The 12934-nt window shown below is 36.9% G+C and overlaps 1 protein-coding gene across 3 annotated transcripts in view; it reads left to right on the top strand.

Moving 5' to 3' along the window:
- The window catches only part of ABCA8 (ATP binding cassette subfamily A member 8), an 88141-nt gene that overhangs the window by 31264 nt on the left and 43943 nt on the right, over positions 1-12934 (top strand). For all 3 annotated transcript variants that reach the window (XM_024234770.3, XM_054537317.2, XM_054537318.2), the window contains 6 exons: positions 2083-2141; positions 2856-2966; positions 4188-4363; positions 5113-5232; positions 5474-5612; positions 6210-6300. In XM_024234770.3, coding sequence (XP_024090538.2) covers positions 2083-2141; positions 2856-2966; positions 4188-4363; positions 5113-5232; positions 5474-5612; positions 6210-6300 — 696 coding nt within the window. The remainder of the gene's footprint in view (positions 1-2082; positions 2142-2855; positions 2967-4187; positions 4364-5112; positions 5233-5473; positions 5613-6209; positions 6301-12934) is intronic.

The raw sequence follows: 12934 nt of genomic DNA, 5'->3' as shown, positions 1-12934 counted from the left end.
CGATTCTCCTGCCTCAGGCTCCCAAGTAGTTGGAATTACAGGCACCCGCCACCACGCCCGGCTAATTTTGTATTTTGAATAGAGATGGGGTTTCTCCATGTTGGTCAGGCTGGTCTCTAACACCCGACTTCACTCGGCCTCACAAAGTGCTGGGATTACAAGCATGAGCCACTGCACCTGGCTTTTTCTCTCCACTTTTTATACTTCTCGTTTTTCTTCTATTTTTTGTCCTTTAAAAGAAGATGAAAGAGTAAGAAAGAAGGACAAAGAAAAGGCCTAGAGGTAGATACAAAGGGAATTCAGGGAGAGGTGCCCTTCAGAGTTAAGCATATCTCATTCTGTGTGACAACAAAATGTCCATTTTGTTCGGTGCTGGTGACTTTTATTTCTAGATATGAGAAAATAGGAAGAAAGTCCTTAAGATCCCTGACTTTCCAAGTCATACTCATCATCAATGTCCACCAGCCTGTGTCAGTCCCTGTGAAATGTCTCAGATTATCCCAGGTTGCTGAACTTCTAAAGAGCCCATTTCATTGTGTTATTTTAGCCTGTTCCATATTTATCTTCCATATTTTTATTTGTCCCACAACTAAGCTAGGTTTACTCTAGCAGAGCAGCTCAGAGCAAAACAGTGGCTTTATTTGATCTGTTTGTGTGTTTCTTTTTGTTCCTCTTTGAGCTCTTTAACACCTTGCCCAATTATAAGTGCTGTGGAATGAGGGTAAAATGGAATTTAAAACAAGAATATCTAATTAAACAGCTTAGGCCCGGAGTGGTGGCTCACATCTGTAATCCCAACACTTTGGGATTTCTTTCTCTCTTTCTTTCTTTCTTTCTTTCTTTCTTTCTTTCTTTCTTTCTTTCTTTCTTTCTTTCTTTCTTTCTTTCCTTCTTTCTTTCTTTCTTTCTTTCTTTCCTTCCTTCCTTCTTTCTTGAGGCGAGTGGATCACTTCAGCTCAGGAGTTTGAGACCAGCTTGAGCCACATGGCAAAACCCCATCTCTACTAAAAATACAAAAATTAGCCAAGCATGGTGCTGCACATCAGTAATCCCAGCTACTTGGGAGACTGAGGCACAAGAATCGCTTGAACCCAGGAGGCAGAGGTTGCAGTGAGCCAATATTGTGCCACTGCACTCCAGCCTGGGTGATAGAGCAAGACTCTCCCTCAAAAAATAATAATAATAATAATAATATCTAATTAAACAGCTTTATATGAATAGAGACTGAATATTTTATGAATAGTAGATGATAAAATAAGAAACATAAGTTTGATTTGGCTTATGGATTATATACTTACCTGGTAGAATAAAACCATGCAGGTTAAGCGCCTAGAATTCCAGACCTATAATAGTACTAAGCATAAGTTAATTTAATTCCTTTCTATAGCCATCATCTCCATGTAACCAATATCATCTTATATACACTGTACACACAAGATGAAATATTTTACTTGCCTTCCAACACAGCCCTAAAGCCCTGCAAAAATTTTCAGGTTGTGAAACCTGAAGCTGATCTGGAATAAGTACGTTGGTTAAGGTAACAGAGCACTAAGTGGTTGTAATGGGATAAGCTTAGGTGGGCAGTACTGTGAACCCCATGCTCTTGCCATTATGATACATTGATTGTCTTTCTTACTGTAGTTCTTAATGAACCTTGGGAGACCTTGAATCAGGATAGCCAAAGATCTTTCCAACCTGTGCCACTGGTTCACAGGAGCCTGTGGGTATCGAATGTCCTTGTCATCTCTTGGCCTTGCTTCCTTAGCTTTGCTGTTCAGAGGTGATCCCGTTCTCCAATACTAATATTGGCTTATACCCCAATCTATGGAACCTTTGCTTATGGGTCCCAAGCACAGTGAAATTCTTATAACTCCTCACATATAAGTCCTCACATGACACTAGTGTGCAGACAGGGTTGGCAAGCGGTATTCTGGCTGATTCTGTCACACAGCTATGACTGTGAGAGTGAAGACCTAGATCTTCATGTACCCTGAAGATAAGATTCATCCAATCCCGTCTACCAAACTGGAAATTACAAACTGAAGAAAATTGTCACTTTGAAGTATCTTTTCTTTTTTTCAGAATCAGAAATGTTACAAAAGAATATAAAGGAAAGCCTGATAAAATAGAAGCCTTGAAAGGTAAAAAAAAAAAAAAAAGAGAGAAAATATTTGTTATATTAATATTGATTTCCTGATTTTAATTCAGTTTTGCTTTTGGTGAGTAATTAGTGGTGGTATTTTAGACTTGAAAAGAGTTATTTGAGCTACATAAGACATTTTTTTTCTAACATATTGCTTCTACTTTATAAAAGCTAGAAAAAAATGAATATGTTTTAGAAATAGATGTATTTAGAATCTATACTGGGTAATATTGAGGTAGTCTAAGGATATTCTGGTTTTTTTTTTCTACAAACTCAAATTTTTCTTCTGTAATCCAAAAGCTATTAGTAGATACTGTATGTTTTTCTTTTGTGTGAAAATGTCACTTACCTCAAAGGAGTTTTAGCCATGTAATAATTTACTATTAATCTATTCTTCCATTTAATAAATATTAACATTGACCTACCATATGCAGGCAATGTCAATGAACCCTATTATATAGACATGTTTCATTCATTTAAACTAAGTAATTTCAAAATTTCAAAAGAAGCTATTTTGAGAAATAAGTTTATAGAGGGAACTTTTAATGTTTTATTTTGAATTTAACAACCCACTATATTTATATATAGAAAAGACAACCATTCAAGAGAATTAATAACAATTCATTGGCTCCATAATAGAATATTATTTGTGGTTTTAATTGTTTTTCATCCCTTTATCTTATCTTTCTTTCCTTTCTTTTTTTCTTCCTAGATCTGGTATTTGACATTTACGAAGGCCAAATCACTGCAATACTTGGTCACAGTGGAGCTGGAAAGTCAACACTGCTGAACATTCTTAGTGGATTGTCTGTTCCCACCAAAGGTGCAAACTAGTTTATTTTCAAAGTCAATTGACAAATAAATCAGCTGTTAATATGAAGTTCTTTCAAGTGTTAATCACAAACACACATACCTGGGGAAAAATGGAATTTTATTTAATAGTAATATTCTGTAGAAGTGTGTAATATTTAATTGGTATACTGCATATGGAATCTGAGTATTTCATAATAACTATTTTCATGGTCATTAGTTGCCATTTGGCATTCCAGCTTCTATCTGTCAGCTCTTTTTTTTTTTAAGCAATAAGGTATTTTTTTTTATTTTTTTAAATTTTTATTTTTGGTTTGGGGGTGCATGTGAAGCTTTGTTACATAGATAAACATCATGTCATGGGGATTTGTTGCACATATTATTACATGATCCATGTATTAAGCCCAGTACACAATAGTTATCTTTTCTGCTCCTCTCCCTCCTGCAACCCTCCCCCATCAAGTAGATGCCAGTGTCTGTGATTTGCCTTTTTGTGTTCATAAGTTCTTATCATTTAGCTCCCCCTTATAAGTGAGAATATATGGTATTTCATTTTCTGTTCCTGCATTAGTTACTAAAGATGATAGCCTCTAGCTCCATCCATGCTCCCACAAAAGATATAATCTCATTCTTTTTTATAGCTGCATAATGTTCCATGTGTATATGCACCCCCATTTTCTTTATCTAGTCTGTCTTTGATAGGCATTTAAGTTGACTTCATGTCTTACTGCTCCTCATGATTCTGTGGGTTGACTGGGCAGTTTTTCTATTCTGGACCAAAGTGACTGGGGCTGGATGATTTCACACGGCCTCACTCACATATGTGGAGCTTCAGTTAGGACAGCTGCATGTCTCTTCCCACATGGAAATATATCTTTCAGAAGGCCTGCTGGGATTCTTCACCCAATGATCCCCATGATCCCAGCAGCAAGCAAAGACCAATCACTAGGTGGAAGCTCTTCATCAGATTCTGCTTGTATCACATTTGCTAGGATCCTATGGGGTATATAGGCAAAGCTAAACATGAGGGGTAGACAAAGAGACTACACCTTGATGGGAAAAGCTGCAGATGGGAACATATTTTGAATATAATATGCAACTAAAGTAGAAGTTTCTAATGCCTGAATTGTATAAACTGTGAAGATAAAGTCATACATACAACATTTAATTAACAGCGATTTTATTAAGAAATATCTTAAGCCTTATCTTGATATTAACTTTTCCTTTGTTACAGGTTCAGTCACCATCTATAACAATAAGCTTTCAGAAGTGGCTGACCTAGAAAATCTCAGCAAGCTGACTGGAGTTTGTCCACAATCCAATGTGCAATTTGACTTCCTCACTGTAAGAGAAAACCTCAGACTCTTTGCTAAAATAAAAGGGATTCTGCCACGAGAAGTGGATAAAGAGGTACAAAAATACATTAGAGTTAATGTGTTGGTCAAAATGAGATTATTAAAACCATTTGCACTGAGTTTTAATTTTAAATTATTTGTGCGCAAATCATTGTACAATTGTTGGACAAGAAAATCCAATTTAAACAATAGCTAACATTGCATATAATTTACAATGTGCCAAGCATATCCTTAACTTTAAATCTAATAAATCATTTATTCTTCATGGCAACCCTATGAGATAGGTGCTATTATTATCCCTATTTTATACATGTGGTTCAAGAGAGCAAGTAACTTGACCAACTTACTAGTTGGTCATGACATTCAAACCTGGGAAGTTTGGCTCCAGTGTTTGTGCTTTTTTTTTGTTTGATTTTTTGAGACAGAGTTTTGCTCTTGTCACCCAGGCTGGAGTGCAATGGCCTTATCCCGGCTCACTGAAACCTTTGCCTCCCAGGTTCAAGCGATTCTCCTGTCTCAGCCTCCTGAGTAGCTGGGATTACAGGAGCGTACCACCACGCTTGGCTAATTTTTGTATTTTTAGTAGAGACAAGGTTTCACCATGTGGGCCAGGCTGGTCTCGAACTCCTCACCTCATGATCTGCCCGCCTCGGCCTCCCAAAGTGCTGGGACTACAGGCGTGAGCCACCGCGCCTGGCCCAGTGTTTGTGCTTTTAACCATTTGCACTTTACAGCCTTGTATTTATAAATTTTAAAAAAAGGAATAAACTTTGGTGTATGACATAAATACTGTCTTTTGGTTAGATACAAAGAGTTTTGCTGGAATTGGAAATGAAAAATATTCAGGATGCTCTTGCTCAAAACTTAAGTGGTGGACAGAAAAGAAAGCTAACCTTTGGGATTGCCATTTTAGGAGATCCTCAGGTGAGTCACATTGAATTTGCAGGTGAATTCAAAGTTTAAAAAATGGAACTTTTGGTAATAATTCAAATATTTTATTTGCAAAGGACATGTGTTATAAAATATTCATAATAGAACATTAAATGGAGTATCTAAATCCTAACCATAATACTCTGTTAAATATAATCAATATGGCTTTTGCATTGTTTTCTGGAAGAACTTCACCTTTGTGGAAAACCGCTTTATACACTTTCCTCGTTCATAGATTTTCCTGTTGGATGAACCAACTGCTGGATTGGATCCCTTTTCAAGACACCAAGTATGGAACCTTCTGAAAGAACGCAAAACAGACCGCGTGATCCTCTTCAGTACCCAGTTCATGGATGAGGCCGACATCCTGGCAGGTAATCACTGGTTTCTGTTAAGTATCCTGAGGAAGATTTTAAGAGATCTAAAAAATATGGATTGGTCTCCGAACAGTTATATTTTGTAATTCAGTAATCTAGCTGTATCTGGTAAACTGAATGGCTGGTGGTAATTTGAACTGGACGCAAAGCCTCTTGCAACCATTTCAGTGTATCTTGCAGAATTTTGTATAATTTGGTCACATAGAAGCATGATCTGCCAGGAAACTCGCTTATTGCAAAATAAGTGAAGTTGAGTTTCTAAGAGATCAATCCTTTTACTCAGAATTGAGGGAAATCCACTTGAAATATTCAAATGATTTTAATGTTTCATCTGTTAAAATGTATAATGGGATAATTTTCTATATTAGAACATATATCCACAAAATTTAACCTCCCTGATGGGATGGATTGCAAAACGGTACGTAAACGAGATTAAAATGTGTCTATTTCATTGAGTCCTTATCAAGTCCTGCATTTAAAACCTTAGAAGCTCCTGAATTAAAGTTTGATTATAGAGATGATTACCTGTCTTTTCTTGGAAATGAATGGGCCACTTTTTGACAAACTTTCATCTTTGCTCTTCTTCTTTTTCAGACAGGAAAGTATTTCTCTCCCAAGGGAAGCTAAAGTGTGCGGGCTCTTCTTTGTTTCTAAAGAAGAAATGGGGGATTGGATATCACTTAAGGTAAGGTCACTTAAGAAGGCTGTGAGTAGATGAGAACTGGTCTAGTGTAAGGCTTGACGCTTGAAGCAAAACATTACAACATATAAGAAGAATTTGTATTATTATTATTATTTTTTTGAGATGGAGTCTTGCTCTGTCGCCCAGGCTGGAGTGCAGTGGTGCGATCTCGGCTCACTGCAAGTTCCGAGGGCCTCCCGGGTTCACGCCATTCTCCTGCCTCAGCCTCCCAAGTAGCTGGAACTACAGGCGCCCGCCACCACGCCTGGCTAAGTTTTTTTGTATTTTTAGTAGAGTCGGGGTTTCACTGTGTTGGCCAGGATGGTCTCGATCTCCTACTCTCGTGATCCGCCCGCCTCGGCCTCCCAAAGTGCTGGGATTACAGGCATAAGCCACCGCACCCAGCCAAGAATTTGTATTATTATTATTATTATTATTATTATTATTATTATTATTATTTTGAGACAGAGTCTTGAAGAATTTGTATTATTATACACAGGTGTTTGTACAAACATGTACACGTATTTGTGTCTACCTAGTTAGTATGCATATGTAAGAGATATTGATCTGGAGATTTTAGATATTGAGAATATAACAACAAAAGTTTAGATAAATATGATTAAAAAATATATATCTTCAACACAGTTTTTATTAATGGAGGTATGTATTATGGGAACCTTTTCAACTGACACACTTGTATTTTACACCTTTATCATCTCTCATCTTCCCAGGGTGTTAATATATTCTTAAGTCAGCTACTTGCTTCCACTCCTCCTAGATCTTCCCCTTCTTTCTTGTTCTTCTCCTCCTGTCCATCCTCTTCATTTTATTATCTTTATTTTGAAGAGCAGCACATTCTAACTGTAATTTACTGAGTGACTCAGATATGATACTTAACATTATTTTACTTAAATCTTCTATCTTTTAACTTTTAATTTTAATGAGTACATAGTAGGTGTATATATTTATGGGGCACATGAGATATTTTGATACATACAGTGCATGATAATAACATCGGATAAATGGGGTATTCATTGCCTCAAGCATTAATCACTTCTTTGTGTTACAAACATTCCTGTTATACTCTTTTAGTTGTTTTAATATATATTGACTATAGTCAACAATATATTTCACATATTAATATAGTCTGTATAGTCATTAATATATTGTACATGTAATAAAATCTGTGAAGAATGTCACAGTAGTATAATATAATTATATTCACAAGTAATCTAATCTGTGAAGAATGTGCTATCAAATACTAGCTCTCATTCTACTAACAGTATTATTGTACCCATTAACCATCCCCACTTCCCCACCACCCCACCACCCTTCTCAGCCTCTGGTAACCATCCTTCTACTCTCTATCTCCGTGAAATCAATTGTTTCAATTTTTAGCTCTCGCAAATGAATGAGAACAAATGAAGTTTGTCTTTCTGTGCCTAGCTTATTTCACTTAATATAATGATCTCCATTCCATCCATGTTGTTGCAAATGACAGGATCTCATTCTTTTTATGGCTGAATAGTACTCCATTGTATGTGTGTACCACATTTTCTTTACCCAATTATCTGTTGATGGACACTTAGGTTGCTTCCAAATCTTGGCTCTTGTGAATGGTACATCAATAAACATGAGAGTGCAGATATTTCTTTGACATATTGATTTCCTTTCTTTGGGGTATATACCTAGTAGTGGGATTGCTGGATCATATGGTAGCTCTATTTTTAGATTTTTGTGGAACTTCCGAATGTTGTCTATAGTGGCTGTACTAATTTACATTCCCACCGAGTACGATGATTCCCTTTTCTCCACATCCTTGCCAGCGTTTGTTGTTGCCTGTCTTTTGGATAAAAGCCATTCTAACTGGGGTGAGATGATGCCTCATTGTAGTTTTGATTTGCATTTCTCTGATGATCAATGATGTTGAGCCCTTTTTCATATGCCTGTTTGTCATTTATATGTCTTCTTTTGAGAACTATCTATTCAGATGTTTTGCCCATTTTGAAATGGATTATTAGATTTTTTCCTATTAAGTTGTTTGAGCTCTTTATATAGTCTGATTATTAATCACTTGTTAGATGGATAGTTTGCAAATATTTTCTCCTACTCTATGAGTTGTCCCTTTACTTGATTGATTGTTTGCTTCGTTGTGCAGAAGCTTTTTAATTTGATGTAATTTCATTTGTCCATTTTGGCTATAGTCGCCTCTGCTTGTGGGGTAGAGAAATCTTTACCCAGACCAATGCCCTGGGAAGTTTCCTCAATGTTTTCTTGTAGTAGTTTCCTAAGTTGAGGACTTATAATTAAATCTTTAATCCTTTTGTACTTGATATTTGTAAACAGTGAGAGATAGGAGTCTAGTTTCATTCTTCTCCATATGGATATCCAGTTTTCTTAGCACCATTTATTGAAGAGACTTTCTCCAATGTACGTTCCTGGTCCTTTGTTGAAAATGAGTTTACTGTAGATGTATGGATTTATTTCTGCATTCTCTATTCTGTTCCATTGGTCTATGTGTCTGGTTTTATGCCAGTACCATGCTGTTTTGGTTATTATAACTCTGTAGTATAATTTGAAGTCAGATGATGTGATTCCTTCAGTTTTGTTCTTTTTGCTAAGAATGGCTTTTTCTATTCTGGGTCTTTTGTGGTTCCATGTAAATACTAGTTTTTTTGTTTTTTATTCTGTGAAGAATGTCATTGGTATTTTGATAGAGATTGTGTTGAATAAGTAGATTGCTTTGGGTAGTGTGAACATTTTAACAATATTGATTCTTCCAACCCGTGAGCATAGAATATCTTTCCTTTTTGTATCCTCTTCAATTTCTTACATCAATGTTTTATGGTTTTCGCTATAGAGATCTTTTACTTCTTTGGTTGTTTATCACTAGGTATCTTATTTTATTTGTAGCTATTGTCAATGGGATTACTTTCTTGATTTCTTTTTCAGCTTGCTTGCTGTTAGCATATAGAAATGCTATTGATTTTTGTATATTGATTTTGTAACTGCAACTTTACTGACTTTGTTTATCAGTTCTAATAGCTTTTTGGTGTAGTTTTTAGGATTTTTCAAATATAAGATCATATCATTTGCCCACAAGGATGATTTTATTTCTTTCTTTCCATTTTGGATGCCCTTTTTTCTGCCTCTTATCTGATTGCCACAGCTAGGACTTCCAGTACTATGTTAAATAACAATGGTGAAAGTGGGCATCATTGTTGTGTTCCAGATCTTAGAGAAAAGGCTTTCCCCCATTGAGTATGAGACTATCTGTAGGTTTGCCATATATGGCTTTTATTTTGTTGAGCTATGTTTCTTCTACACCCAGATTTTTGAGGGTTTTATCATGAAGAGATGTTGAATTTTATCAATTGCTTTTTCAGCATCAGTTGAAGTGATCATATCTTTTTTGCCCTTTATTCTGTTGATATGATGTATCACATCGATTTCCATACATTGAACCATCCTTGAATCTCTGGGATAAATCCAACCATGACCAAGATGAATGATCTTTTTATTGTGTTGTTGAATTCGGTTTGCTAGTATTTTGATGAGGATTTTCGCATCAATATTCCAGTGATATCGGCCTGTAGTTTTCTTCCTTTGATGTGTCTTTGGTGATCAGGGCAATACTAGCCTCACATAATGAGTTTCAAAGTATCCCCTCCTCCTCTATTTTTCAGAATAATTTTGAGTAGGATTGGTAGTAGTTATTCTTTAAGTATTTGGTAGAATTCAGCAGTGAAGCTATTAGGTCCCTTGCTTTTCTTTGCTGGAAGACTTTTTATTATGGCTTTAATCTTATTAGTTGTTATTGGTATGTTCAGGTTTTGGATTTCTTCATGGTTCAATCTTGGTAGATTGTACGTGTCTAGGAATTTGTCCATTTCTTCTAGGTTTTCTAATTTATTGACATACAGTTGCTCATAGTAGCCACTAATGATCATTTGAATTTATGCAGTATCAGTTGTTATTTCTCCTATTTATCTCTGATTTTATTTATTTTTGTCTTGCTCTTTTTTTTTTCTTTTTTTTAGTCTGGCTAAAAGTTTGTCCATTTTGTTTAACTTTTCAAATTTTTCAACTTTTTGTATTGTTTATTTCATTTCAATTTTATTTATTTCTGCTCTGATGTTTATTATTTCTTTTATTCTACGACTTTTGGTTTTGGTTTGCTCTTGCTTCTCTGGTTCTTAAGAAGCGTCATTAGGTTGTTTGTCTGAAGTTTTTCTCTTTTTGATGTAAGCACTTATTGCTATAAATTCTCCATTTAGTAATGCTTCCACTGTATTCCATAGATTTTAGCATGTTGTGTTTCCATTTTCATTTGTTTCAATAAATTTTTCAATTTCCTTCTTAATTTCTTCCTTGGCCCACTGGTCATTCTAACATATATTATTTAATTTCCATGTGTTTGTATAGTTTCCAAAGTTCCTGTTGTATTGATTTCTAGTTTTATTCTATTGTGGTCAGCGAAGCTATTTGGTATAATTTCAATTTGAAAAAAAAATTTAAGTCTTGTTTTGTGGCTAGCATATCGTGTATCCTTGAGAATGATCCATGTGCTGAGGAGAAGACTGTGTATTCCACAGCCATTGGATAAAATGTTCTATAAATATTTATTGGGTCCATTTGGTCTATAGTGCACGTTAAGTCCAATGTTTTTGATTTTCTGTCTGGATCATCTGTCCAGTGCTGAAAGTAGTGTGTTGAAGTCTCCAGCTATTATTGTACTGCGTCTCTCTCTCTGTGTCTGTCTTTACCCTTAATAACATTTGCATTACATATCTGGGTGCTCCAGTGTTGGGTGCATATATATTTATAATTGTTATATCTTCTTGCTGAATTGACCCTTTTATCATTATATAGTGACATTCTTTTTCTCTTTTTATGGTTTTTGTCTTGGAATTCATTTTGTCTAACATAAAGATATGTATTTCTGCTCTTTTCTGTTTTCTATTTGCATGGAATGTTCTGTTATTATGCCTTGAATAAACTTTCTATCTTTATCTCTTTCTCTATCTCCTCCTTAAGGACAGTGACTCTTATACTTGTCCTTTGGAGGCTCTTTTTTAGATCTTGTAGGCGTGCTTCGTTCTTTTTCAATTATTTTGTCTTTTGTCTCTTCTGAGTATTTTCAAATAGCCTGTCTTCAAGCTCATTGATTCTTCTGCTTGATCAATTCTACTATTGGAGACTTTGATACATTCTTCAGTATGTCAATTGATATTTTAGCTCCAGAATTTCTGCTTGATTTTTAAACATTATTTCAATCTCTTTGTTAAATTTATCTGATAGGATTCTGAGTCCCTTCTCTGTGTTATCTTAAATTTATCTGAACTTCCTCAAAACAACTATTTTGAATTATCTGTCTGAAAAGTCACATATCTTTGTCACTCTGGTATTGGTCCCTGGTACCTTATTTAGTCATTTGGTGAGGTCATGTTTTTTTGGATAGTCTTGATGCTTGTGGATGTTCATCAGTGTCTGGGCATTGAGGAGTTAGGTATTTATTGTAGTCTTCACAGTCTGGGCTTGTTTGCACCCATCCTTCTTGGGAAGGCTTTCCAAGTATTCAAAGGGAATAGAATGTTATGTCTAAGTCTTTGGTCACTGCAGCTGTATCAGCACTAGGGGGCACCCTCAAATCCAGTAACATTGTGATTCTTGCAGACTCTTAGACGTACCACTTTGGTGTTCTTGGAGAATACTTTGGGTTACCGGGCAGAGATTCTTTTTCCCTTCCCTTAACTTTCTCCAAATGGAGTGTGTGTGTGTGTGTGTGTGTGTGTGTGTGTGTGTGTGTGTGTGTGTGTGTGTATTGAGCTGTCTGGAACTGGCAGAGGGGTGACACAAGCACCCCTGTGGCCACCACCACTAGGATTATGCTGGGTCAGATCTAAAGCCAATACAACACTGGGTCTTTCCCAAGACCCGCAGCAACCACTGCCTGGCTACCGCCAATGTTCACTCTAAGCCCAAGGGCTCTTCAGGCAGCAGGTGGCACATACAGCCAGGCTTGTGTCCTTCCTTTTATGGTGGCAAGCTTCCCACTGGCCCAGGGTGGGTCCAGAAATGCCATCTGGGAGCAAGGACCTGGAGTCAGAAATCTTAGGAATCTACATGGCGCTGTAGTCTGCTGCAGCTGAGCTGATACCCAAACCAGAAGACAAAGTCTTCCCACTCTTTCCTCTCCTCAAGGAGAAGGAGTCTCTCCCCCTAGTCACCACTGCCCCAGGGCTGCAGCGAGTACTGCCTGGCTACCACTGATGTTCACTCAAGGCCCAAGGGCCTTCAGGCAGCTTGTAGTACATGCTGCCAGGCCTGGGTAGCTCCCTTCAGGGCAATGGGCTCCCCTCTGGCCTGGGGCAAGTCCAGAAATGCCATCCAGGAGCCAAGGCCTAGAATCCAGGACCCCAGGAGTCCACTTGGTGCTCTCTACTCCACTATAGCTAAGCTGGTATCTAAGCTGCAAGACAAAGTCCCCTTTACTCTTCCCTCTCTTTTCCTCAGGCAGAAAGTATCTCCCCAGGGCCATCACATCTGGGAATGTGCTAGGTCAAACCTGAAGCCAGCAGAGCACTGGGCCCCACCCAAGGCCTGTGGCAAGTACTGCCTGGCTACTGCTGGTGTT

The sequence above is a fragment of the Pongo abelii genome, chromosome 19, assembly GCF_028885655.2.
Source record: "Pongo abelii isolate AG06213 chromosome 19, NHGRI_mPonAbe1-v2.0_pri, whole genome shotgun sequence".
Classification (NCBI taxonomy): Eukaryota; Metazoa; Chordata; class Mammalia; order Primates; family Hominidae; genus Pongo; species Pongo abelii.
This window is presented reverse-complemented; position numbering and strand designations above follow the sequence as displayed.